The sequence below is a fragment of the Cervus elaphus genome, chromosome 22 (genome assembly GCF_910594005.1).
Source record: "Cervus elaphus chromosome 22, mCerEla1.1, whole genome shotgun sequence".
NCBI classification, from domain to species: domain Eukaryota; kingdom Metazoa; phylum Chordata; class Mammalia; order Artiodactyla; family Cervidae; genus Cervus; species Cervus elaphus.
This window is the reverse complement of record NC_057836.1, coordinates 13,299,002-13,324,639: the sequence shown is the minus strand read 5'-3', so window position 1 is coordinate 13,324,639 and position 25,638 is coordinate 13,299,002. Positions and strand designations below refer to the sequence as shown.

Here is a 25,638-nt window from a genome sequence, read left to right as displayed (position 1 = left end):
GTCCAGGCTGTTTTTACCCATTGTCTCCTGTGTTCAGCCCATTGCATACGTGCTGGAGACTCTGTCTGGATCACCCTTCTCCCTGGCCTCATCCTCATCTATCCAGCAAACTCCTATTCATCCTTCAAAACCCAGCTGTCACTGTCCTCTCTGTATCTTGTTGCTATTAAGCAGTGTTAATTACTGGGTCATTGTAGCTCAGATGGTAAAGAGTCCACCTACAGTGCAGGAGACCCCAGTTCAATCTCTGGGTCAGGAAGATCCCCTGGAGAAGGAAATGGCAACCCACTCCAGTATTCTTGCCTGGAGAATTCCATGGACAGAGGAGCCTGGCGGGTTACAGTCCATAGGGTCACAAAGAGTCGGATACAACTGAACAACTTTCACTTTTTCCTTTTTCAAGAAGCTCAATGGAGACTCACTGCCCAGAACTGGAATTGCCTATTCTACGTGTCTGACTCTCTGTCAGGCTTACAACAGGTGCTCAATAAATGCACGCAGGGCACACTAGCCACAGAGCACCCGATCAGCCCTTCCCACGGAAGAAACAGCAAAGACATAATTCTCTAATGCTTTTTTCTAAACTTGGACACTCTTTAAAAGAAACAGGAGGTTTTTCCCTCCCCTTCATCTCTGATGGACACAGACATTTTGGAGAGCGGGTCAGACAGCCACCACCCCGCACGGGAGAAGGGAGAGACAGGTCAAGTCAGGCTCCCAGGATGCATGCAGGGTCAGGGCCACCGCTGCCCCAGCCCAGAATGCTGGGGAGGGTGAGGGGCGCTCAGTGTCCCAGCGCCCCGGGGGGAGGACAGGCCAGGTGACCTCTCCAGCCGCGACTTCCTGGCCGGGAAAGCTGATCCGCCCTGTGCGAGCCCAGTCAGCCGGTCCCCAGCGCTGGAGGCCCCTGCGCACGCAGCGGGCATTCAGGAAATAGTTGCGGCATGAGTGCATGGGCTCGATTGAGACCCCACAGCCCAGTGAGCCCGCCGTCAAGTTCAGCCAAGGGCAGCCGGGCGCACGGAGGCAGGGCAGGGCCGGCCCCGTCCTCCGGGGAGGGCTGTGGAGGCGCCGGTGGCCTTTTCTGTGCTCCTCCGGGGCCGCGGCGGACGGGAGGGGGGACAGGCCTGGGGCCCTTCCCCATCGCAGTGACAGCACTTTCCCCTGTTTCAGCGGGACTCTCTCTCTCCACCGTCCTCCTCCCCGCCCCCTCTTGACTGACACCAACGCTGGCTCTGACATGATTTAAAAATAGATATCAAGACAAGGAAGTTTAATTTTTAATGCTTTGGAAAGGAAGCGAACACAGCCGGCATCCCCTCGCGGCCACGTGCCCGGGACTCCGGGCCTCTGCCCTCCTCCCCCGCCTGACCCACCCTGAGCATCCACGTGGAGCTGCCCTGTGGGGAGCAGGCTGGGAGCCCCGGGGTTGGGGGGGAGCCTCTCCATGCCTCCTGCTGCCCAGCTTGGCCTGTATGTCCTGCTCGGACTCTGTGCTGACCCCTCAGAGCCCACCCCCGCCTTGCCCGAGAGAAGGCAGCCCACAGACTCAGGACACGCAGGCCACCCCACCCACACTGTGCACAGACCCTGTCCTGGACATCATGGACCACGGGGCAGCCACGGCGTCCACTGGCAACCAAGCCAGTACCGAATACGTGCCCCCGAGGTGACTGGAGAGCTGAGATCAAGCTGCCCGCACCCAGAGGACAAGTGAACAGCCTGCGGGGCAGGGGGTGGGGGGCCAAGCTAAAGCCCTGCCCCCCCACAGGAGAGGTTAACCAGGGAGCCCACCCCCACCGACCCAGCCCTGCGCCAGCCTTCCTCCTGCTCCAGCAGGCACCCTTGGCTAATTGGCCTTTATTAAGGAAGCAATACACAAGGAACAGACTTTCCAAAGGGGCCAGAATGTCACCGCTCTGCCAGGCATGATTTAAAGCGATGGGACAGCTCTGCCAGCCATGTGAAAAGTGACCATGATCCTGAGAAGCAATTATGATAGCACCCCCAGCTCTACCACCAGCAGCCCCCCTTCCATACAAGATAGGAACTCAGTGCCGGTTGGGGGGAACTGGGCGGGGGTCACAACGTGCCATCCCAAGAAGGGGACAGAGGCCCCCAGCACTCGGAGCTCCCCCTGTACTCAGAGTTAAAAGCCCTGAGTCTTTTGTGCCCTCTTGGAGGGGCTTAGATGCGCCTGATCTCTGCCTGGAGAACTCCACCAGATGGTCCCGGGAGGCCGGTGAGATGGGGCTGACTGCCGTGGCCAGAGGACAGGTGGAAGGGCCCCCTCGAATCGGGGAAACGTCTGCCCAGCTCACTTCCTGTCCACCTTGAAGCCAGCCTTCTCTTTGGCCCCGAGGATCTGGGCAGGGTGTATGCAGGCCCAGAGGAGATGAGCTTCATTCAGGCAGGTTGACCTCTACCCCACCATCTATATCAGGCCCTCAGAAATGCGGCCCCGGGCGCCAACCTGGCTAGCACCAGCTGGCTGTAGTCTGCAGTGCCAGGGGCAGACCTGAACACCACCCCCTCCTCCACCCAGGCAGGCGCCCAGCAGCCTGCAAGGCACCTGCCCTTTCCTGGGGAAGAGAAGGAGGTGGTGCCAGCCCCAGGGCTCCGCCTCTATCCTGCCCCCGCTGATGTCACCCCGGCCCTCACCAATACCAGCACCCCAGAAGCTCCACCCAGCGGCCAGGAACTGAGCCCACTCAGGCCTGCGAGGGGGGCTGCGGTGCAAGAAGGCTGCACCCCTCCTGGCAGCGGGACTCCTCCCCGGCAGGCTCCCTGAGACAGCGGGTGTAGCAACAAGAGGCAGGTCTGGAGAAGGACCAGGTAAGCTTCAGGATCTATGGGAAGATCTCTAGGTACGGACTGCAGGCCTCAGGTTCAACTCTAACGCCTCCTTAGAAAGAAAAGCCTCCTTTGGGGACATGAGCCAGGAGACTAGAGAACGGATGCTACACAATTCCTGACAATCGCTCTGGGTCCCCGAGGGCTCGGCTCTGACCAGACCGCTCGCCTCCTGGCCCCCAGCCTCTCACTCCCGGCTGTGCTTTCCAGGAGGGCTCTCCAGGGGTCCTGCCTCATCAACAACCCCACCCGCCTTGGCTCTTTCTCTCCTGACTTGGCTCTTCCCTCCACGGCTCCCCCCCATCTTGGACCCCCAAGCACCTCCTGCAGGAAGCCCCTGCCACACTGGAGTGCAGGGACCACCAGCCCAAATCCTGGCCGAACCTGCTCCTTCCCCTCCCAAGAAACGCAGTGCCCACCGCTGTCACACACACACAAGCATCCGTTTCTCTTGTGCTGATTTCCTGTCTCTCCTAAAGTCTGGGCCTTATGTCATCATCTCATATGCTACTAGCATGAAAGAACTGGGTCTCTGAGACTCCAAATTTTTCCCAGCTCATAGCATGTCATGAGAAATCTGAAAATACTAGGTAACCAGAAAAGTCAGAGACTAGGAGAGAGTGACTTCTTGCCTGGTAAAAGATAGGTGGGAGCCGCTTTCTTAATAGGAGAAGTAAATTTTTTCACTGTAACCAAAAGGGAAGGCCATTCCACCGACCGGCTTGTTCTCCTCAGGATTGAAAGTCGCTTGTCACCCTACAGCTAAGCAGCTAGGAGAGCCTGCACCACTGATAAGTTTGAGAACTGACTTCTCCTCTCCATCAAGTGGGATGTGGGAACCCCTACCCCACATTTGACTTTTGTGCGCTGATCCTTCGTCCATTCACCCACAAACACATAACTATTAATAGTGCCTTCTATGTGCAGGGCAAAGGTCCCTAAATTCCTGGAGAAATGAAGAGGCAGTCATACCTCCTCCGGCCAGAAGGTGGCGGGGTGGGGGTGGGGAGGAGCACAGCTGAGTGGGAGGTACTGGCCAGGGCAGGGAGCATCCCATGAGGGTCTTTCTAGTAAGAGAGGGGCGTGGGCAGAAAGGCAGAAAGGGAGGTTGAGACCATGAACAAGGGCAGAGAGGGAAGCCATGCCCAGTGAACGGGCCACATTCCTGCAAATCCGCAGGCACCAGAGAAATACACACGGGTGCTTGACTGACACTGATGCTGGCAGACCAGCAGAGGACCAGCAGCAGCTGCCCAAAGGCGGCCCCAGAATCATTCCTGACATTCCCATGGATCTGCCCCAGTCTCCCCTCACCACGGGACAGGTAACACCTTACAGCCGTGGCTGGAGGACCCCAGGCCATGGAGGCATCTGGGGAAATCCCACTCAGACCATCTCAGACCAGGTTCCTGGGAAGAGAAGGGACGGGGGCTCCCTCCCCAGAGTGAAGGCAAGCAGGCAGGACATCCCGTAACTAAGGAGGTGAGGCTGTGAGGGAGACCATCACGACTGCTCACCCTCACTGGACTGCAAAGGAAACCAGTCCTTGGGGATGAAATGATTTGCCCAAGGTCACACGAAGAGCTAATGCAGAACCAAGGCCGGAGGCCAGGCTTCTTCCTGCCCTGGCCTGAAGGCTCCGCATCTATGAGAAAACTCACCCTGCCCAACCCTACACACCCACAAAAGTTTTTCAGTTCAAGTGGGTCAGTTCACACAAACGCTTGAACGCCGAAGCACACTGCGCCCAGCCCACTGCACTGAGTGACTCCCCCGCCCACCCCGCCACCCCCGGGGACTCCTCCTGGACCGTGGGCAGCTGACAGCCTCCAGGAGGCAGAAGGACAGCCCTGGGGCAGAGCCAAACATCTGTGCTGACTACATACATCTGGGCTCTGGAGGAGAAAGGCGAAGGCAGAAGTTGGGCTGAAGGAAAAACCAGATATGAATGTAAGAAGTTTTCAGATTCACCAAACTATTATAGATATTTCTCATGCACACAGGGGAGGGAGGAGAACAGCAGATGAAGAACAATTCTGAGCTGCCCCACCCACTGACACCTCCCCTGGAACATCATCTCTTACCAAGGATGGGGCACGCCCTTTGTCCCTTCCAGTCTCTGGGTTCCACGGCCAGAGCACATGGCTGGCCCGTTCCCTGCCCAGTCCACTGCAATCCCTCAAAAGCAGCTGCCGCCACCCGATGGCAGCAACCCTCCCATGTCCTCCCTCTCCCCGCAAGCCCCAACTGCGGGGAGGGGGGCAGCGGGCAGAGCTGCAGGCCAGCGGGCCCCCTTGGCCTGGGACAGGGCCCCCCCCCAGCTTTTCCTGGGATTCACTGGAAGGAGGGGGGAGGGACGTGACCTCCACCACTCACCCACCTCATGCCCATAAAATGCTGCAGACTGTGTTCTCCTACATGCAGGAGAAATACAAGAAGAAACTCGGAAAACCATCTGCACTTCTGCCTGAATTCAACTCAAGGTCACAGCTGTTAAAAATTCCGACCCCACACCTATTTCTGCACAGGACCCAGTTGGAGGCACCAGTTTCTTGGGGACGGGGGTGGGGTGGAGGAGGTGGCGGCAAACTTCAGCAGCCTCCTAGGAGTAGAACAAGTCTCTCCTGGAAGAGTTGCAGTCTTCATTCAGCCACCAAGGAGAGAGAAAGATGTATGAGAGAGGGAGGGGAACTGTGTTTTAAGACCCACTTACCGCTGTGCAGAGAGTAGGGCCATGCTGCTCGGTAGGGGGAGAGGGTATGTGCTTAAGCAAAGAGGAGAGGCCAAGGCAGGCGAGACACTCGGAAGGACTTACCCAGAATATCAAATTGAAGAGGAACATCATGTACTTGAGGCAGCACAGGCAGCCCCTGGCCATGTTGCACTTCTTAAATTCTAGGAGGAAAACAAAGGACAGGTCCAGGTAAAACACCACGTACTTGCTGCCTTTGGGCGCATTGTACTTGTCGGTCTTCACGCCGGCTTCGGCGTGGCTCTGGCCGCGGGAGCCAGCGGTGCCGTAGAAGGCGCCTGCCGTGAAGCCGCGGCCGAACGGGCGGCCCGAGGTGGACGGCTTGGCAAAGTCCGAGTCCTTGCTGTCCAAAGATGGACTCCGGTGGATCGAAGAATCCTCGCTACTCGACTTCTCCATGCTCGCGTCGCTCCCGGTGGGCGCGGGGGGCGGGGGGCATCGCTCCCGGAGTGGCACGGAGGGGGCGCCCGAGAAGGGCGCGGGGCTGCAAGCGGGTCGGAGGAGCCTCGCACGCCCTGGCTCAGTCCCCGGGCGCGCCGCCGGCCGGACTCCGCGCTGGGGCCGAGATGGGGGTTGTGGGGGGTGGGGGAGTCAGGGCCCCGCTCCCCACCGGCCGGCCCGGGAGGGCTCTGCGGCGCGGCTTGGCTGCACGCACGCTCCCCGGGCGCCGGCTGGCCGGCGTAACTTAGCGCCTCTGGAGAGGCTGCGATTGTATTTCTCGATCCCAAACGTCAGCTCGCCTCCCAGGCGCTGCACCGCCGCTCCACGCGAGGCACCAGGGCGCCGGGCTCGGGCTCCCGGACACACCTCTCTCAGTCAGCCCGGCCCGGCCACTTTGCGAGCGCCCGCCTCCTCTCGCCCCGCGACTTTGCGGAGCTGCCCCGGGGCCCTGGGCTGCCGGGCGCGCGCGCGGCGGCTAGTGACGAGGGATCCGCCGCAGCTGCAACCACCGCTGGGCTCCCCCTGCGAAATCCCGGCCCGACTCCCGACTCCCGACTCCGAAATCGCCGGAGCCCCCTCCCCGGCCCTCGGCCCCGCCCCCTGGCTTGCATTCGGCCAATGAGCGCCAGGCCTGCAGGGGGGCAGCCCCCCTCCCCGATGACACCACGGCTTTAATGGGATTAGCGTTCTGCCGGTGCCTACACCAGTGCGCCGCGAGCCCAGCTAAATGTCAAGGGCTCCGGAGCCGGGGTGAACCAGAACCTTCATCGCAAGGCGCTGGCCTCTTCCAGGGGAGAGAAGGGGGCGGGAGGGGAAGAGAACGGCTGGAGGAACCACGATCCAAGGAAACCAGAGGAAAGGGCTGGGGAGGACTGGAGGGGACAGAAGCGCGGCCACAGACGAGCTGTCTGCCGCCCCCTGTGTCCACGGGGCCTTTCCGAGCCGGGCGCACGGTCTGCCGGCTGCACACACACCCAGAGGCTGGCGCGTCTGCACACGTGGGTCTGGCTGGGGCGAGCTGGGAGAGGGGGACCGCAGGGGAGGCGCGAGGTGTCGGAAAGGCGCCGGCGACCCGCGCCGCCCGCCCCGCCCCCCTCCGCGCACGCGCGCGCGCACCCGCGGCTCCGGAGGCTCTTGCAGCTGCGCGAGCTCCCCCCACCCGCCCGCACACCCACCCCTGCCCCGCGCTCCGGGCAGGACCCCCATCCGGCTGAGAAGAGTAGACGGCCCAGGTAGGGTCCTGCCTTGCCCCTCTGAATCCTTCCTCGCCTAGGGTGACACCGGGGTGCGCGGGGGCTACCGGCTGCTCAGGGCGCAGCACCAAGAACGCTCGGGCCGAGGGCTTGGGAGCATCCAGGAGCCCTGCATCCTACCGCGAGACACCAGCTGCGCCCCGGGCTCGCGCGGAGGTCTGCACTGCCCAGTTGGCAAATAGAGAGGACCAGAAGACGAGGGGAGAGGCACCTCTCTTTTCGCCACCAGCCAGAGGGTGAGAGAGCCCCAGAGCACCCCTGGCCCTGTATCCCACGCCTAACACCGCGCCTGGCCGTCCGGAGGCGCTGCCTAGGGCAGCTGGCTGGGGTGTGAGGGTGCCATGTCCTCCCCGGATCCCATCAGACATTTACTCCACACCTGCTCTGTGCTGAGCGCCCAGGTCCCCGGGGAAAACGTATGAGGTGTGCCGCTCCTGCCTTTCCAGCCAGGAAGACAGAAGGAAGGGCCTTAATCACCAAGACCACCGGCAGGAACAGAGCTACCAGGCGGCTATGGCCAAGGGGGACGTTCATTCTGACCAGACCCTCATCACGATGTTCCGCAGGGCCCCAGGCTGCTGAGTCTGCATCTTGGGGCTGGAGGCAGGCCGGCATTCCGGGGTGCGGCCACTTATTCTGAGGACACCTCAGCTTCTTTAAAGAGACCAGCAGCGGTGCTACTATCCCAAGCCCCTTCCCCACTCACACGGCAGCCCAGAAACGGAACGCAGTGTGCATCACAACCATGGCAACTTGCCATCCCCTGGTTGGGCGCTGCGGTCCCATGGGTGTTACTCTGATGGACCCCACGGCCACCTGACTGGACTGGCTAAGGCCTCTTGTCCACTTCATCCTGGACCAGCTCCGGAAGGCTCTCAGCAGCACTTCATTCTCACCACATCACTTCTTTGATGCGGGAGAGATCATACTAGCTGGAGAAACCTGTTTTTCACTCTGAGCTGAGATTTTAGTGTGTGATCAGGGCGAGGTAGTTCACCTTTCTGAGGTACCATCTCCTCCTCTTTAAACTGGGGTTCGCAGAGCCCACCCCCTAGAGGAGCGGGCCAGTGTGAGAATCATCTGAGGACGCTGAGTGCTGTCCAGGGGCTGTCATCGCTAGATGGGCACTTGGAGTAAGTCAGGGCCCCCCAGGCTGGCCCTCTCTGCCTTCTAATTTCCTTTCAACTTTCTCTTCTCCCCAACTCACACTGTCCCGGCTGTTCCACACTCATTTCCGATTATACATGGATTCCTGCCAGTAACTATTTCCTCAGCAACTGATGGCATGGGGGAAGGGGGGGGGGGGGCGGTGGGCAGGACCACAAGCAGGCAGGAGAGGAGGAGGCGCTGTCCAGTGTAACCAGACCTCCACTCTGCTCCCTCCTGGCCTTGCTCATCAAAAGGGCACTGAAGTCCCAGTCATCAGCTGACCCACAAAGCCTCAGTGAACTTCCACGAGGGCATGCAACTTAGTCATGATCAGAAGAATAACAGCAACTCCAATATACAAGTCCCCAGTGTATCCCAGGCACCAAGCGTCAGCCACAATCACCCACGGAATCCTCAGACAGGCCTGCGGGATCGAGATGGTTATCACCCCCATTTTGCAGTTAAGGAAACGGTGCTTTCAAAGCCCATGCTCTTTACTCCCTTGAGCTCCAAACCCAGTTCCTGCCCTTAGGAATCTGCCAGTCTAACAGACAGAATCCAAAACATAACAGGGATGGGACTTCCCTGGTGGTCCTGTGGCTAAGAGTCTGAGTTCCCAATGCAGAGGACCCAGGTTTGATCCTTGGTCTTGGAATTAGGTCCCACATGCTGCAACTATTAATAAGAGTTCCATGCCACAGCTAAACAGCCTGCATGCCACAGGTAAGACCCGGTGCAGCCAAATAAAGAAAACTTAAAAAAAGAATAAAAGCGTAACAGGGAGCCTGGTGAAAGGTCATTAGCAGAAGGAGCCGAGTAAGGGGCAAAGGGGAGGGGGCTGGTCAGGGCAGTGCTGCTGGGCCAACGGTCAGCAAAGGGGAGCCCCTGGCTGCTGTCCCCTAGTTGGGCAACCAGTCCCATGGGTGCTGTGCACACATGGGGGGCAGATGTCCGGTTAACTCTGATGGACCCCACGGCCACCCGACTGGACTGGCTAACGCCTCTTGTCCACTTCAGCCTGAACCAGCTCCGGAGGGCTCTCAGCTGCACTTCATTCTCACCACATCACTTCTTTGATGCGGGAGAGATCATACCAGCTAGAGAAACCTGTTAGATCAGCCCTGCGTGATCTTATGGAGGGCTGGAAGAGGAAGGGGTGCAGGGAGAAGGCAGTCTGCAAGACAGGAAGCGAGTCCCTGAAAGGAAGCAGCTCTGGAAAAGCCGGAGAAGAGCCACGGGAAGGCAGTTTCAGCTAGCAGCTTTGTCCTCCGTCTACCACGAAAAGACCATGCATCCGTAATAGACAGCTCATCGCCGGCAGGATGCCCAGGGACACTGGGAGAGACAAACATGAGGGAGACGTGGCCGTAGGCCCCAAGGAGTTCACGATGCAGGGACCAGACCAGCCTTCCACCCCACTCCAGACCATCCCTGGAGAAGCTCACATACAGCAGAATGACAGAGCATGCACGAGCCACAGTGTGCAGAGTGAGGACAGCGCAAAGCTGGAGCGCGGCCCCCCTTGGAGAAGGGCCAGCCAGGACAGGCGAGGCAGGAACCAGCGAGGGAACAGTTAGGGGACCTTCAGGGGCAGCGAGGAGATGGGGGCCTGGGGGTGCGTCACAGTGAGCTACCTGTGAGGCCTCACATGAAACACGAGGAGTTTGGGCTTCATCTCGGGGCTTCCCAAGCAGCAGGGCATGGCATAGACTCGGGGCCTTAGGAACTGGGCCTGGCAGCAGGGTGGAGAGGCAAGGTCGGGAGCTGTGCTGACTCGGTTTCTTGGACTTCAGGCACAGAGGGAACACCAGAGAGGGAAAGTGATGGGAGAGAGCATCCCCCCTTCCAGGTCCTCATCGACTTGCCAGGCTCAGGAGAGCCGGAAGGTACAGACCGCCCTTGAGGATCTCAGAGCATGTGAACAAGGCAGAGATGACTTTTTTTTTTTTATTAAACAACAACGACAAAAAGTGAAGCAGGTACAGAATTCCCAGAGGAATGAAGGGATGTGAATACGTGAAATCTCTGCTGCCCAGCAGCTGGGGAGGTGAGGGTTTCAGAGTGAACACCAAGCTCTCCGCCTCTCCCTGCACTTCTCGGGCCTCTGGGCTCTCGCCCACCTGCACACATCGGAGCTGACGGGCCACACAGACTCCCTCTGGTCCTGCACTGAGGTCTCTGTATCTGACAACGTGTGTGGCTCGTGAGGCATCCTGGACCTCTGAGGCTCAGACAAGGGGGCCCCACCGGAATTTAGGTGAGGCGGGGAGCACTTGGCATCCAGAGGGCCTGACCTCAGAGAAGAAGGGGAACTTATTCTCCTCACCTCAATGTTTTAAACTCCAGAATTGAGATCATCTTCAGCAATATATTGCTAAGCAAACTGTTTGTGGATAGATGGTATCAGAAGGAAAGAAGGATGGACAGATGAACAGATAAAGAAGATGTGGGGTACGTGGAATCTAAAAAGGCATGATGAACTAAAAATGAACTTACAAAACAGAAAAAGATTCACAGACTTGAAGAACAAACTTAGGGTTGCCGGGCAAAGGATGAGGGGAAGAGATGGTTAGGGAGTTTGAGGTGGACATGTACACACGGCTAAATTTAAAATGGATAACCAACAAGGACTTACTGTATAACACATTGAACTCCGTTCAGTGTTTTGTGGCAGCCTGGATGGGAGGGGAGTTTGGGGGAGAATGGATACAGGGGTATGTATGGCTGAGTCCCTTCGCTGTTCGCCTAAAGCTATCACAACATTGTCAATCGGCTATACCCCAATATAAAATAAAAAGTTTAAAAAAAAAAAGATGTATATACAGATGTATATCCAATGGAACACAACTCAGCCACAAAACAGACCCTGCCATTAACAACAACACAGAAGGGTTAAGTGAGACAAGTCAAAAGGAGAAAGACAAATCCCATGTGATCTCACTCAAGTGTGGGATATCAAACAAATAAACAGAACAAAACAAGCACAGAGACACAGAGAACAGAACAAAGCCATGGGGTGTGGGAGGGGGTCAGCTGCGTGGTGATGCGTGGAAACCACACTCTTGGTGGCAAGCAGCTGCAGGGCACACAGAAGTCAAAGTACCACGTGGCACCAGTGAAACTTACATGTTATAAACCAACATTACCTCCACGAAGGTTCAAAAGAAAGAGGTCGAGGGAAGGATGGAGAGGCCCCTGGCAGGGGCCATATACCCGGATGTTCGCAGGAAGGTTCACCCAGCAGGGGGAGGTGAGGGGGGTCCAGGGTGGGGCAGAGGCAGAGAGGCAAGGGGAAGAGGCCTCCTATTTGCTGTGGAAATTAAACAGCTCCAGGGTCAAGAGTCACCAGACCTGGCTAGGATTCACGAAGGACGATAGTGACGGTAAAGGGTCGGGGTAGAAAGGAACTAAAGGTCAACGAGGTACTGTCATTTGGATCAACGAGTATAATTATTACAGTAGCTATGGTCCCAGTTCCCATCTGATCAAGAGGTGACTGAACAGAGAAAGATACGAGACAACACATAATCAATATAAAGTGTTCTTTGGCTCAGATTCTAAGGGCGGATGCTGATGGGCCCTCCTAAGGGTTTACCTGGGCCTCACCTGTCTTCTGAGCCCCGAGCACGCATACCCAACCCCTGTGCTTGCATCCCCATGCAGCGTCACGAGGGCAACTCCAATCTCTCAAGCCCCACAGACTGACCTCGCCCCTGCCCTGCGCCACTGGGAGCACTTCTCAATAAACGGCCTAAATACCCATCCCAGCGCTCACGCTGGAGCCCAGGATCCATCCCAACTCCCTGCTGTCGGTGCTCCACCTCCAATCAAACAGGAGTCCATCCGATGAGCCACCTTCTTCTCGCTGGCTCCAAGGGCACGGCCCTGGGCCAGCTCCCTCACAGTTCGGGGAGGATTCTCCTTCCCACCCCTTCTCCAGGGAGCAGTCACCCCATCTTCTCATTCACCCTGCTCTCTTAAGGCCCTCGTGTCTTCTGTTTTGCTGATATTGTGTGTGTGTGTGTGTGTGTGTGTGTGTGTTTGTATGCATGCACGCGCGCACACGTTGTATTTGCTATTCTACTCTTCGACTACAATCCAAAGTCCTAAAGCGACCTCAGAGGTCGGGCTGGACTGGCCCCTGCCCCTCTCTCCAGCCCACTGTGCTCCAACCAGCGAACCCTCGGAGCTCACCCTCCTCAGAGACTTGGCCACTGCTGTCCCCTCTGCCTGGAATGCTCTTCCTCAACCCGCCGCCTGAGGACACACCTTTCTTCCCATCCCTGAGCTCTTGTGAGTTCTTCACAACAGTCCCTTCTGGTTGTCTGCCTCCTCCCCGCCCCTGCCGTCTGAATTAACGCCTGAAGCCGCAGAGCCCCCTCCCCTCCCCTGCAGCACTTTGTCTGCTTGGAAGCACGTTTACCGGGTCTCTGACCCGACCAGAAGGCCCAGGGCAGCGGGGGCTGTATCCAGGACGACACCTGACCAGCAGCGGGACCACTGAGTGATGATGAACAAGGAGGCACTCAAAGGAAGGGTGCGTGGGGATGGGTGACCAGCATCCCCGGGAAGGGCTTCCTGGGTCCCCACCTGAGGAGCACAGCTTCAAGTCACCAGTTACCTGGTTCCTCAACTGCAGGGCAGGAAGTCTGCACTGGTTGCTTTTCTAAGGCTCTTGCCAGCCCTGAACCACCTCCCACCCCCCAACCCAAAGACATGGGACCCACCCTGCTTCTCAGGCAGGACGGGTTAGGGCAGGAGGGAAAGCATCTTGGTGGGCAAAGGCTGGAGAAGCCAGAGGGAGAAGACCACCAGGACATCCCAGCAGAAATGAGGCTTCATGGGACGTGAACTGCAAAGAACAGAGCGGGTTCAGCAGAAACAACCCCGGATGCCAGGTGCTTCCCACCCCTGCCCACTCCCCCCACCCCGCCCCCCACCATCCTCTGAATCTCACTTAGATAATCTCCCACCAGGACAAACCTCCCTGGTCTTCCCCACACCCAGTCTTGGCACCTCCCTCCCCCACCCTGCCTGCCCACAGCTGGGCTGGGGCCTGTGCTCAGACCCCAAGGCACCCAGGTCCATCCCCCACCCACCACCGAGCTGCCCGCTCAGTGCCAGCTGGCCCCAGACCTGGAGCCCTCAAGGGCAAGTCTCATCCATCATCTTTGTACCCCAGAGCCAGGGCCCAGCACTCAGGAGCCGTGAAATCACCACTCAACACACTCAGGGAGAGGGCGGGCCTCCTGGGGGCCTGGAGCAAGATGACAGAAGGATGGGCCTTGCCTGAGGGCGGGCGGGGGGAGGGAGCGGTGGGGAGCGCTGCCATGCCTCCTCTCTGAGCAGGCTTACAGGGCGGGGGCGCAGGCTGGGGCCCACCGGAAGCCGCCCACCCTGGGCTCTCAGGCCCTCTTCTCCAGGTGAGTCCCAAACGAGCACCCCAAGTCCAACCAAGCGTCCCAGTCAGGTCCCCCCCGGGAGGGCCTGCTGCACGGCGGGCACTCACCACGCCAGCCCCTCCCGGATGCCCGGAGCCAGGAGCACCAGTAATGAGCACTTTCACGGAGGGCAGGCGGCTCCCGGAGGTGAGATAAGAGGGGGCCCGCAGGCACCGGGCAGCGTGGTAAAGCCCCGAGGTTACCGCCATGCACCAGTGGATTTTCCTGACCCAGCAAATCCAATATTCCTCAACCGCTCCGTGGAGGGCACGGACTGGCCAGCCAGGATGGTGCGCTCTCTGACCCAGTGGCTGGCCTGGGCAGGGGGCGCTCATGCGGCTGGGACTCTCCCCCAGTTCGGGAGCTGCTGCCTGGCTCCCCCGCCACTGAACCACTGCAGGAAGAGCAGACTGCACAGAGATGCTCTCAAGATGGAGAAAGAACACAGGCCGGGCAGCCCCCCACTGCCTGCTCTAAAGCCATGGTGGAGGGGAGCCTGCACACACACACACACACAGCCAAAGGGAACAAGAGAACAAGAGGCCCAGGGTGGGGGTGGATAGTGGTGGGGAAGCCCTACTAGGCATTGCTGTCGGGGAGAAGCAGAGAACTGGGCTGTCTGAAGACTCAGGTCTCAGGGCCTGAAGCCAAGTGGTCTCTGGACCACTGGCCACTCTGTAAGGTGAGGCTCTCCCCCTCCATGCCCACGCAAGCTTCCCTGAGTCCAGGCAGCCACCGTTCAGGGTGCTGCCTGCCCAGGGGGCCTCAGAGAAGCGTCTGGTCCTCCCCAGACGTGGCGGCATCTCTCTCATCTCAGAGTGCTTGAGGTCAAGACGGTCACAGACCACATGCTCTAGTCTACTGTTCAGGCTACCGAAACCCTCAGGAGAGTCCTTTCGGCAATGTCTAGGGTTGCTCCGGCAGACGGTCACTCGCTGTCGTAACCTAGCTGCATGCAATGCAGACCCAGACTCGCTCAACCCTCACACAATGCACGCAGCCCCCCCAGCCCACCTGCCCGCCTTCCCGACGTCTACTCACCTCGACACGTGCATCGGACACCCCCCCACCTCCGCCCTCAGCCTCTCCCGTGGGTGCTCATCTTGCTAGCTCACCACCATGTGTCCTCTCCCCGGAGGCCCTCTCTGGGGTCACCGGCCAGCTCTGGTCACCTCCTGAACCCTGGGGAGCTCAGATGTCCAGGCTGGAGCTCAGAGAATGTGGCTGGGCTCCGTGAGGCCCGAAGCGTCTGGGTGACTGCGTGTCACTCACCCCCAAGCTCCGGCCCCGAGGGGCGCATCCACGTCCCTGTCGGGCCAGGCGCCAGGACACACCTGCTTGTCCCCTCCCCCACCTGCTGCCGGAGGAAATGCCAGCCCGTGGCCTCGGGCAGAGGGCTCCTCACTCCTAACAGAGATCTCTCCTTACGACAAGTGGTTTGCCCGGGCCCAGGACTGGACCCTGCTCCTATGTATGGAGCTCCTAGACATGGAGCCATCCCTCATGCACAGGGGGAGGAAAGAAGTCGGGTGGGGGGGACCCTCAGGCTCTAGGACCACCCAGCCAGAACAACAGCCAGTCCCCCTTCCCCCACACCGGCCGACACAGGACACGTTCTGGAAATCCCGGGGACCACGCCAACACCCCCCAGCACACTCTGTGTCAGCCGCAGTCAACGCATCCCCATGCTCTGACCTCACAGAGCAGGAACCAGGTGCAGGTGCCAATGACAGAGGCGGAGGCCACGCCCCCCAAGACCCCGGCCTTGGTAGAGGAGGGATGATGACCAGGGTGGGCTGTCCACGTCTAACAGCCAGCTCTCTGGGGCAAAGCCCAGATGTGTGGTGCTCATCACTTTCCATGGTGTAAATATTCCCCCAGTTTCAAGCTACCGATGGTGTGACAAATAGCTGGCAATGTTCCTGCTTATTTACTACCAGGCTCTTGACCACTGGGACAGCAGGCTTTGGCCAAGCCCTGCAACAGCCCAGCTCCCTCCATCCAGGGGAAACTCCAAGGCAAGGAGAAGAAGCCAGCACCCTGCTCATCCTCCCAGGAGAAGTCACATGTCAGGGTGGGGACAGGAGTAGACACGTCATGGGGAGGGTCCTGGGATCCCCCACAGGTGGCCTAATGACCCAGAAAGACCACAGACGTCGGCTCCTGGATTACCGTGACCCTCTCAGGTAAGGCAGGCTTGTGGATTCCCTGGGAGCTCAGACAGTAAAGAATCCACCTGCAATGCAGGAGACCCAGGCTCGATCCCTGGGTCGGGAAGATCCCTGGAGAAGGGGATGGCTACCCACACCAGTATTCTTGCCTGGAGAATCCGATGGACAGAAGAGCCTGGAGGGCTACAGTCCATGGGGTCGCCCAGAGTCAGACACAACTGAGCGACTATCACGACTACTGCTGAGATAAGCCAGGCCAGATCGCAGCTCTGCTCCAAGCCCTCTAACGGCGCCCATCTCTCCCAGAGTAAAAGGCAAAGATCTCACAGTATTTTCAGTCGATGCACACACGTCCATCCCCCTCCTCCCTCCACTTCAGCCCCTCAGTCCTTCCTGCTGCGTCTCATGGGAGAGCCTGTACCCTGGCTGTTCCCTCCTCTGGACACTCCTCCCCCAGGGGTCTCCTCGACCAGCTCCCACCTCCGTCACAGCTGCCACCTCCCCAAGGGCTGCCTGCTGAACGCCACACCTCCCCAGCACGCCCAGCATCACCGGGCCCTGCTCTTTCCACAGCACTCAAACCCATTATTCAGCGCTGTTTGCTTTATTAATTGATGGTTTACGATCTCTCTCCCCCATCAGAACTAAGCTTCATGAGGGCAGGGGTTTGCTGTGTTTCATGAATTGCTGTTTTTCCACGGCCAAGAGCAGCTTTACACATGGCAGATGCAAGTACACGCATGCTCAGCCATCCGACTCTTTGCGACACCATGGACTGTAGCCAACAAGGCTCCTCTGTCCATGGGATTCTCCAGGCAAGAATACTGGAGTGGGATGCCATTTCCTCTTCCAGGGGATCTTCCAAACCCAGGGATCGAACCCACGTCTCCTGTGTCTCCTGCATTTGCAGGCAGATTCTTTTACCACTGAGCCACAAAGGAAGCCCCTCACACTTGGCAGGTATCCAGTACACATTTGGTGAGTGACGGTAAGGCCAGAGGAGGCGTCTGCCAAACCCAAGAGGAGGAAGTTGGGGAGCAACGGGCCCAGTGGTCAGTGTCCACCTGGCTGGGACTCAAGCTGCCCTTGACCTGGCGCCCCACCCTGGATCTCCTTTTCTCATTTAGGCTGCACGGGACCCCCATGTGGCTAACTCTGAGCAGTACCAAGGGCCAGGGCCAAATAGGACGCCGGGTCTGACAGTCTGACACTGCAGCAGGAGGCCCTGCAGTCAGGTCCGAGGCCTTCCCTAAAAGGTCTCAGGAAAGACGAACTCCCTGCTTCCCCCTCTGTACCTGCTACACCTGAACCCCCAGCCTTGCGATCAGGAGACGCCCCCAAAGAGCACTGTCCACGCACGGGTTAGAGCCACTGATGCCCCAAATCCAGGCAGCTGCCCCATCCCGCCTCGGCGGGTGCCCCACACGCACAGCGGCCAGCTCACCGGCTATTTTAAGCTCCGCGGCCCAGATGCAGCACACTGCCCGGGCAGGCTGGTGGCCCGGGGCGGAGGCAGGGGCTGCTAACTCATGGAGGAGCGCTGACCTGGGGAGCTCCCGAGAGGGCTGGGCATCTTCTGCGACCACAGCCCTCCAGGAGGGACTGGAAACTCCCGTCCACACCCTCGAAAGCACCAGCCGTGAGAAAGTGAGTCCAGGGCTGCCCGGGCACACCCAGATTCCACGGCTGAATGTGACCCCTGAGTCTCCACATCAGAATGAGTGCTAGCCCCACCCTGCCTGCCCCCAGAAATGCCAACACACTGGAGCTCCCGCTGCACCCGCTCTCCAGGGCCCGACGACGTGAGACAGACCACGCGGCAGATGGAAGACCCGGGGAGGACCCACACCGAAGCCCCCAGCCCCTTCTCCACCTTGGTCTCCTCAGCGGCCGCTCAGTGTTGGCTCATGACCGCGCTCAACAAACCCTTGTTGACCAAATGGCTGCTTCTAAATGTGTTCTCAACCACATGGGATGGAAGCGCGAGAGACACAGCCCAGTCTTAACAGCTGGTATCAGTATCAACGCTACTGAGTACAATTCTGCCAGCCCCATGTGGCACCAAGCCTGACGATAAAGACCACGGGACCGGGCTTCAACTGGTGGCTCAGTGGTAAAGAATCCGCCTGCCAATGCAGATGTGGGTTCGAGCCCTGCTCCCAGAAGATCCCACAAGCCGAGAAGCAACTACACCCATGCCCCACAACTATTAAGCCTGTGCTCTAGAGTCCGGGAGAAGCAACTACTGAAGCCCATGTGCCCTCGAGCCTGCGCTTTGCAGCAAGAGAAACCATCACAGTGAGACGTCCAAGCACAGCAAAGGAGAGCAGCCCCCGCTCACCACATCTAGAAAAAAGCCCATGCAGCAACAAAGACACCGTGCCACAAAGAAAACTTAAAAATAAATTAAAAAAAAAAAAAAAACATGGAACCAAGGAATCAAGAGAGTTCAGTGACGAGACCGGAGCGCCCCAAGCTGCAGCCTTTCCAAGGAGGGCGGCCACCACCCGACTAACTCCACGGGGACGTTTACACCCGTGTTCTCTGGGAAAAGGGTCCCCTGAAGTTGTGCAACACGGAGGCCCTGCTCCAACCCACCCACCTCCGTAGGACATCCAGCAACCAGGAGCTGCCTTCCTTGAGAAGCAGCGTACAGAACAGAAACCCCGGGGCGAGCTCTTCCCACCCCCAGCCTCCTGCTGCAGGACATCGGCAAGCCCAGGGCAGGACAGGTCACACGCCTGGGGCTCTGGCCACATCCTCCAGCTCTAATTGCTCCGTTGAAGCAACATCAGAGCAAGAGAGGAGGGAGGGAGACCCAGAAGGTGCTGTAATTAGGGAGCTCTGTGACCTAGCTCCTTGCTCCCGTCCACCTCGAGATGGATCCAGCCACCCACACCTTAAAGAAACAGACTCACCACCTGCACTGGGGGAGGAAGCGGGAAATTCTTTGAATTTCCTTGTTGGAGGAAGATTTCCAGAAGCTGTGGGTCTTCAGAGACCATTGGGTCCACTCCTCCTCCCCTCCCCTGGCAGCCCCTTCCCCTGGCCTCCGTCCTTCCAGACTCTTCCTGAATATTTCTATTATAACTATAAAAGCAATGGCAGTAGCCTGCATTGACAGAAGATTAAAACGTTCCTTTTTGAAAGGGACTTCACACAAGTGACTCTCCTCAAAGTCGGGGCAGAGACGGCGTCATGTAGAAGGCAAAGCGACGTGTACTAAGGGCCTCATACCACCCATCCGACCCCATGTCCCCTCAGCGAGCCGTCCAGGCCCCCAAGTCAGAGTCCTCGGATGTCTGGTACCAAAGTCGGAATTTATGGAGGTAGTTACTATGATAACCTCCCCTGTGACCGGCCCCTCCCCTTAAGAAGGTGGTTAACTGGACTCACTAGCCAAGCAACAACTCAGGTCCGCCCCCCCCCCCCACCTCTAGGAAATCTTCCAGAACTGGAGGCTCTGGGGGGTAACAAGGCCCCCCACGGCCCGGTTCCGTGCGTCCCCTGAAGAGACATCTGCACACGATCACCGAAGTGGCTGAGACATTTCAGTCGGTAATCTGAAGTCACCCCAGCTGGGGGAGGCACGCAGGCCAAACTCTCCCCCTCCGGCAGGACAGAGCTGCCAAAACCACTCTGTCAGCTGAGCCTATCTTCACAGACGCGCCTGAAGAAGGGGGATGGGGGGGTGCAGAATGACAGAATGAAGTCACTGCCGGCCGCCCCTCCCCCTCGCGCCGTATCATCAGCCCTCGGATAAGGCCCCTTGGCGACCCAGCCACACAGCACAGAGGCCCGGGGCTCCCTGCACATCCCCCACTGAGACGGCTTTCAATCTGTCCTCCACGAGCCCTGACCCTGAATCCACCGTGATCCCCGCCTCGAGGCGGGCGGGAGGCGAAGGGGGCGGGGTGGTGCGCGCCTGGCTCGGCTCTCAGCAGCCTGCCCCAGTTCTGGGAGCCTAGGGGCTCCTCAGGCTGGTGGCCCAGTTACCATCCCCCTCCTCATGGTCCCCCGTCACGTGGCCTCACTGACTCAGCCCGGCCAGCCGCGTGGGCAGGTCGTGCCGCGGCCGGTGGACTGTCGGCCTCGGGAGAGCAGGGCACACAGATTCTTGCCGCCCCCTCGGCTTCCACCACGGCCAGTCCTGAGCCAGGGACCCCCACGAGCGTTTGTCAAATGAATGAACGGAGTCTGGAAATTTGGCCCAGCCGGCTCTCCTGGTGGCATCTCGTGCCAACAACAAAAAAAAAGGCGGGGGCGGGGTGGGGGAGAAAGAGAGGGAAGAAAAGCCCAGGGAGAGAAAAAAGGGAAAAGAGGAGAGCTGGCCCACAAGGCAAGATCAAGGCCATGGGCCCAGGGAGCCCGGGCACCTGGGTGCTCCCAACCCCCCCCACCCCATCAGGAACCAGAAGTGGTCAACTAGCAGTTTCCTCCTTCCATCAGTCAGGCACACACCCACCCCCAGCTGAAAGCCTGTCTGATCTGAGTGAATTAACTGAGTAATTTATTTCTCTAAACTGCTGCCCTGGCCCACCTCTCAGAAAGGATGGGAGACCTAGGGGGAGGGGGCTAGGGTGGGGGGCGGAGTGGGGAACAGGGCAGAGACACCTGCCTTTCATGATCTCACCGCCTTCTCCACCAGCCCCACAGTGCCGGGAACTCCAGCCTGCTCACCCCACATCACACACAGCCCCGAAGCCTTCACACCACCATCAGGGCCTCCACAACACACATATGCACTCACACACATGCACATACACATGCACAGATGTGCACACATGTGCACACAAGCATACATACACACGCTCACACACATGCACACTGGCTCTGGTAACACCTCTCCACCAGCCGGGATGCCGGCCCCTGTCTGGAGCTTGGGAGACTGTCCAGTCCAGAAAGGAGTAGGGAAGAGCAGGTGGAAGGAAGCACAGAAGACAGGTCTGCTGGGGGCGGGGGGGGCGAGGCAGAGGGGGATACTGGGAAGGGCACACTGGGAAGGGCAGAGGAGTCAGAAGACCCAGACTGCCTGACTCCCATCTCTGAGTGACTCTGCAACTCTAAGGAAGATACGTAGCCCCTGGAGCTGCAAGCAGTCTTCCTGTCTGCTAAAAGGGGATAGAGTCCACCTTCCCCGAGGATTTTCGGAAGATCCAGAGAGCCCAAGAAGAGTTACTTGCTTATGTCCACTCTCCTCCCCTCCAAAGAAATCCCCTGAGGAGACACCCCTCAACACACACAAACAGCCTTCACCCTCTGCTTGAACACAGTCGCCAGGCAGCTGTCCCCTAACATGAGCCCCACCTGCCCACCTCTGCCTTCTACCCAAAAGACTCGGCCCTGGAATCAGCCAATCTCTGCCCCGTCCCACGTCACCCACTGCTCTGTGCCTCAGCTTTCCCACGTGAATCACGAGCACAATCAACGCCAGAACCCAGGATCTACACACAGCACCTTGATCAGTGCCTGGCACATGCTACGCTTGATGAAGAGTAGGTAATATTTCTCTTTGTAAGTGTCATCGTCACTATTGCTGTTTAGCTGCTAAGTCTCTTCAGTCTGACTCTTTGTGACCCCATGGACTGTAGCCTGCCAGGCTCCTCTGTCCATGGCATTTCCCAGGCAAGAACACTGGAGTGGGTTGCCATTTCCATCATCACTACTCTGGCTAAAAGAATGAATTCTTCCCTCTGGAGCAGTAAAGTGGGGGGCCCAATTCCTCTCCCTGGTACCAGGCTGTCACACATAGGGAGACAGTATCACATGGCCCAAGCTTCTCTCTCCGAGCCTCACACCCCCTTCTTAGCAGATCCTTGACACCTCACTCCCAGCTCTCCTTCCTGCCCTCCCTAAAATGCAGTGCCCAAAACTGCTACATCTGAGCACCTGGCACATAGTAGGTGCACAGAAACGTTCAGTGGTAAGTATTTAATGAATGAGCAGGATGCTCAGTGGGATCTGAACTTCGCAAGTGACGACAGACCGGCTGCCTGGGGATGCTCCCTCCCCAGCATTGCGACCTGGTGACACAACCATGCTGTAACTATTAGAGACAGAGTCTTGAACAGTGCCGGGCCAGCCCCATCTCCCCTCCAGCACTTTAAGCCAGAGCTCCTTGCTCAAAATTCCTGTCCTGCCACTGCCACATCTAAGTACAGGATTTGGGTTACAGGGGCGAGTGTGAACACCTGCCTACTGTCTTCATCTTGTTAGTTTTGCTCCATCGTTATAGACAATGGGGACTTAAAGCCCCAGTTCTAACGTCCAATATATTGGTAAATTACTTCTCTCAGTGTTCAGAAGACCACAGAATTTTCAGGTATTTAGCCCTGGTAGTCCAGTGGCTAAGACTCTGCGCTCCCAGAGCCGGGGCCCGAGTTCGATCCCTGGTCGGGGAACTAGATGCCACTTGCCTCAACAAAGAGTCATGCAAACAAATAATTAAATAATTTAAAATTTAAAACAAAGGAGATCACAGAACTTTTGCCCAGCCTACATTTTAGAGATGGTCAAATTCAAGGCCTTCCATATTCAAATGAGCAAACCAAGGCCCAGAGCAGTGATGTAACTTGCCCGAGGACACCTGTAATTTTGTGGCAAAACTGAGATTTGAGCCCTGGGCCGTTCCTCTAAGCCCAGATAATGAACAGTGATGCTATAAAACTTCAGAGAACTTGCCCTGTGCCAGGATGTTCACATGTATTTTCTCCAATCCTCATACAACCCTGTAAGACAAATAAGTGCTTCCCCATTTGACGGATGAGAGAGCTTAGGGTAGGTAACTGGTCCTGGACCATGCAGACCGCTGGAGCCATGGCCAAAGCAAGCAGGCAGTCTGCTCCATCTTACCCCAGACTCCTCCCTGCCGTACCACTTGAGGCCACTGAGCACCGGAACGTCTCCAACCAGACGTCCGACATAAGCGTAATCTGATAGGTCAAAAATCTGAATTCGTTCTCTTCTCTCTCCAACACCTAGCTGTTCTTCCCGTGGTATTTTCTACTGTTAATAGCATCACCACCAACGTGGTCCCTTAAACTAGAAACCGAGAGAGTCCTCAGACTCTATGACTTTACCTCTTTACCCTGCAGATTCAAGCCAGCCCCCAGGACCTGGAGCTCACCCCTCTTTCTCTCCTTCATTCCCCCTGGCAAGACTCCTCATCCTACCTCCTCCCTCTGAAACCAACACGAAACTGTTACCCACACCTCTGCCTGGTTTCTCTCCCAGCTCCAGCTCCTGAGCACCTTTCACCTGCTTCCTCACAATCACCCTTCTAAAATAAGTCGATCTTACATTGCTCCAACTTGAAAACTTGGTTAGTTCTACAGTAAGTCCCCTACATACGAATTTTCAAGTTGTAAACTTTCAAAGATGCAAACGTGCCTTCCATCAGCATCACGAGTGACACAGCAGCTTGCCCTCCATCTCCTGTTGTTGAGCAACCTTCAGCTCCACCATCTCCCCGCTTCAGTCAGTAACTCCTCTCCTGGCCACTCGACGCCAGCCCCTGTGTGTCAGCTGTCGTACTGTACGATTGTACTTTTCAAGGCACTGAACTGTAAGCTTAGAAGTGTTTTATTTATTTTTTGTGTTTGTGTTTTAGGTATTATTTGTGCAAAAGTATTATAAACCTATCAAAGCACAGTGCTATATAGCTGATTGTGTTAGCTGGGTACCTAGGCTCACTTTGTTGAACTTACAAACAGATTGGACTTATAACCGCACTTTTGGAATGGAACTCATTCATATGTAGAGGACTTACTGAATCTCAGATTTCTCTGAAGAGAAGAAAAGCAGCACCTTCATCACAACCCGGCAGGCCTTTTTTCTCGAACTCCTATGCATCCTGCGAGACCCACCTCAAAACCCCTCTGCTCCTGCCCTCCTGACCTCTCGAAGTCGGTGGTTCCGACTCAGCCTCTGGGAGTGCCTCTGCTCCACCCTGCGTTTCGTGGGCAGGTCTCTCCCCTCTCTTTTTGGGGTGAGCTCCTTGATGGCAGGAAGGTGACTGCTGAATCCCCAGCTCCAACTCATGGATCTGCTCATTTATTCATTTGCTAATTTACTCCACCTTGAAAACACTCAACAGAATGAGTAAATTAGCAAATTCATAAAGCAAGGCTCCACTACCCACTCTAGTATTCCTGGTCTCCCCTGGTGGCTCAGCTGGTAAAGAATCCGCCTGCAATGCGGGAGATCTGGGTTCCATCGTGGGGTTGGGAAGATCCCCTGGAGAAGGGAACAGCTACTCACTCCAGTATTCTGGTCTGGAGAGTTCCATGAACTGTATAGTCCATGGGTCACAAAGAGTCAGACATGACTGAGCGACTTTCATTAAAGCAGGGCTCTGTTTCTAATTGTATTATAAAAAATAATCTTCCGTTAACTTAAGCAAAGACCTGCGTCATGAGTTAAGATCAAATTTATTTTAGAAACACGATGTTAAAACACTGACTAAGGTCCTTGTTAAAGAAAAAAAAAGCATGAAACTCAAGCTTCGTGGTTGTCAGACACTCACTTTGGAGGCATCAATGACAATAAAGAGGAGAAAAATTCAGTTTCAAGAAATGAAGACTCTGAGCTATCATGGATATAATAGATGTGTGACTGTGACCCAGATGAATTAATTTGCTAATCGTTTCCATTTGCTCTCATCTGGAGCAACTCCCAGATTAGTATTTTTTCAGACAGACGGTCATTTCTCATTAGTGGGTCATAAAATCAGTTTAGTGGGTCAGGAAGAGGATTTTTTAAAAATTAAAACAAAACACAAATTCCCAGAATGTATCTCACACAGCAGTTTTGTGAAACACTTTTTCAGGGGTAGCACACACATACACGGCTTCCCTGGTGGCTCAGTGGTAAAGAATCCGACTGCTAATGCAGGAGACGCAGGAGACGCTGGTTCGATCTCTGGGTCGGAAAGATGCCCTAGAGAAGATCATGGCAACCCACTCCAGTATTCCTGCCTGGAGAATCCCACGGACAGAGGAGCCTGACGGATTACAGTCCATGGGGTCGCAAAGAGTCAGACACAACTGATCGAATGAGCACGCCTGAGCAAACACACATACACAAGCACATATTGAGTCGCAAAGTTTGAGAAGCAAGCCCTGGGTCTCTCAAGGTGACATGCGTGGCCCACAACAGTCTCAGAATATGGGCTGGCTGCCCATGAGAATGTGTGCTTTCCAGACACAAGATGATAATGAGTTGTTTTCTGCAGGCAGGCCACACTTGGACACGATGGTTCACCCAACTGCAGGAAATACACTCGGATTCACCCTCCAAGATGGAAATGTGGCTACAAGATGCCAACGAGTTATATGTCCCATGAAGAGACAGGGCAGGAAAATGTGTGTCCCCAGATCCAGCAACAGCATCTGTCCGGCAGAACTCTGGCTGGGAAAGTGGACGCAGGGTGCTGGGCTACAAGACGGGAGATCAGTGCCCACCTCACAGTGAAGCAAAACCTCAAATGGACCGTGAATAACGTGGGCTCTTTATTCATGTATTCCCCTCTTGATTGCTGAAACAAATCAAAGTTGGTTTAAAAAATGCATGAAGTTCCC

At 57.1% G+C, this 25,638-nt stretch overlaps 1 protein-coding gene across 2 annotated transcripts in view; it reads right to left on the bottom strand.

The window, feature by feature from the left end:
• The window catches only part of TSPAN9 (tetraspanin 9), a 188,027-nt gene that overhangs the window by 68,770 nt on the left and 93,619 nt on the right, over positions 1 to 25,638 (bottom strand). The window contains exon 3 of one of the 2 annotated variants that reach the window (XM_043880643.1): positions 5,669 to 5,748. In XM_043880643.1, coding sequence (XP_043736578.1) covers positions 5,669 to 5,731 — 63 coding nt within the window. In that variant the 5' untranslated portion in view covers positions 5,732 to 5,748. Of the gene's footprint in view, positions 1 to 5,668; positions 6,593 to 25,638 lie in introns of those variants that run through there. The other variant, XM_043880642.1, reaches the window with a different exon arrangement.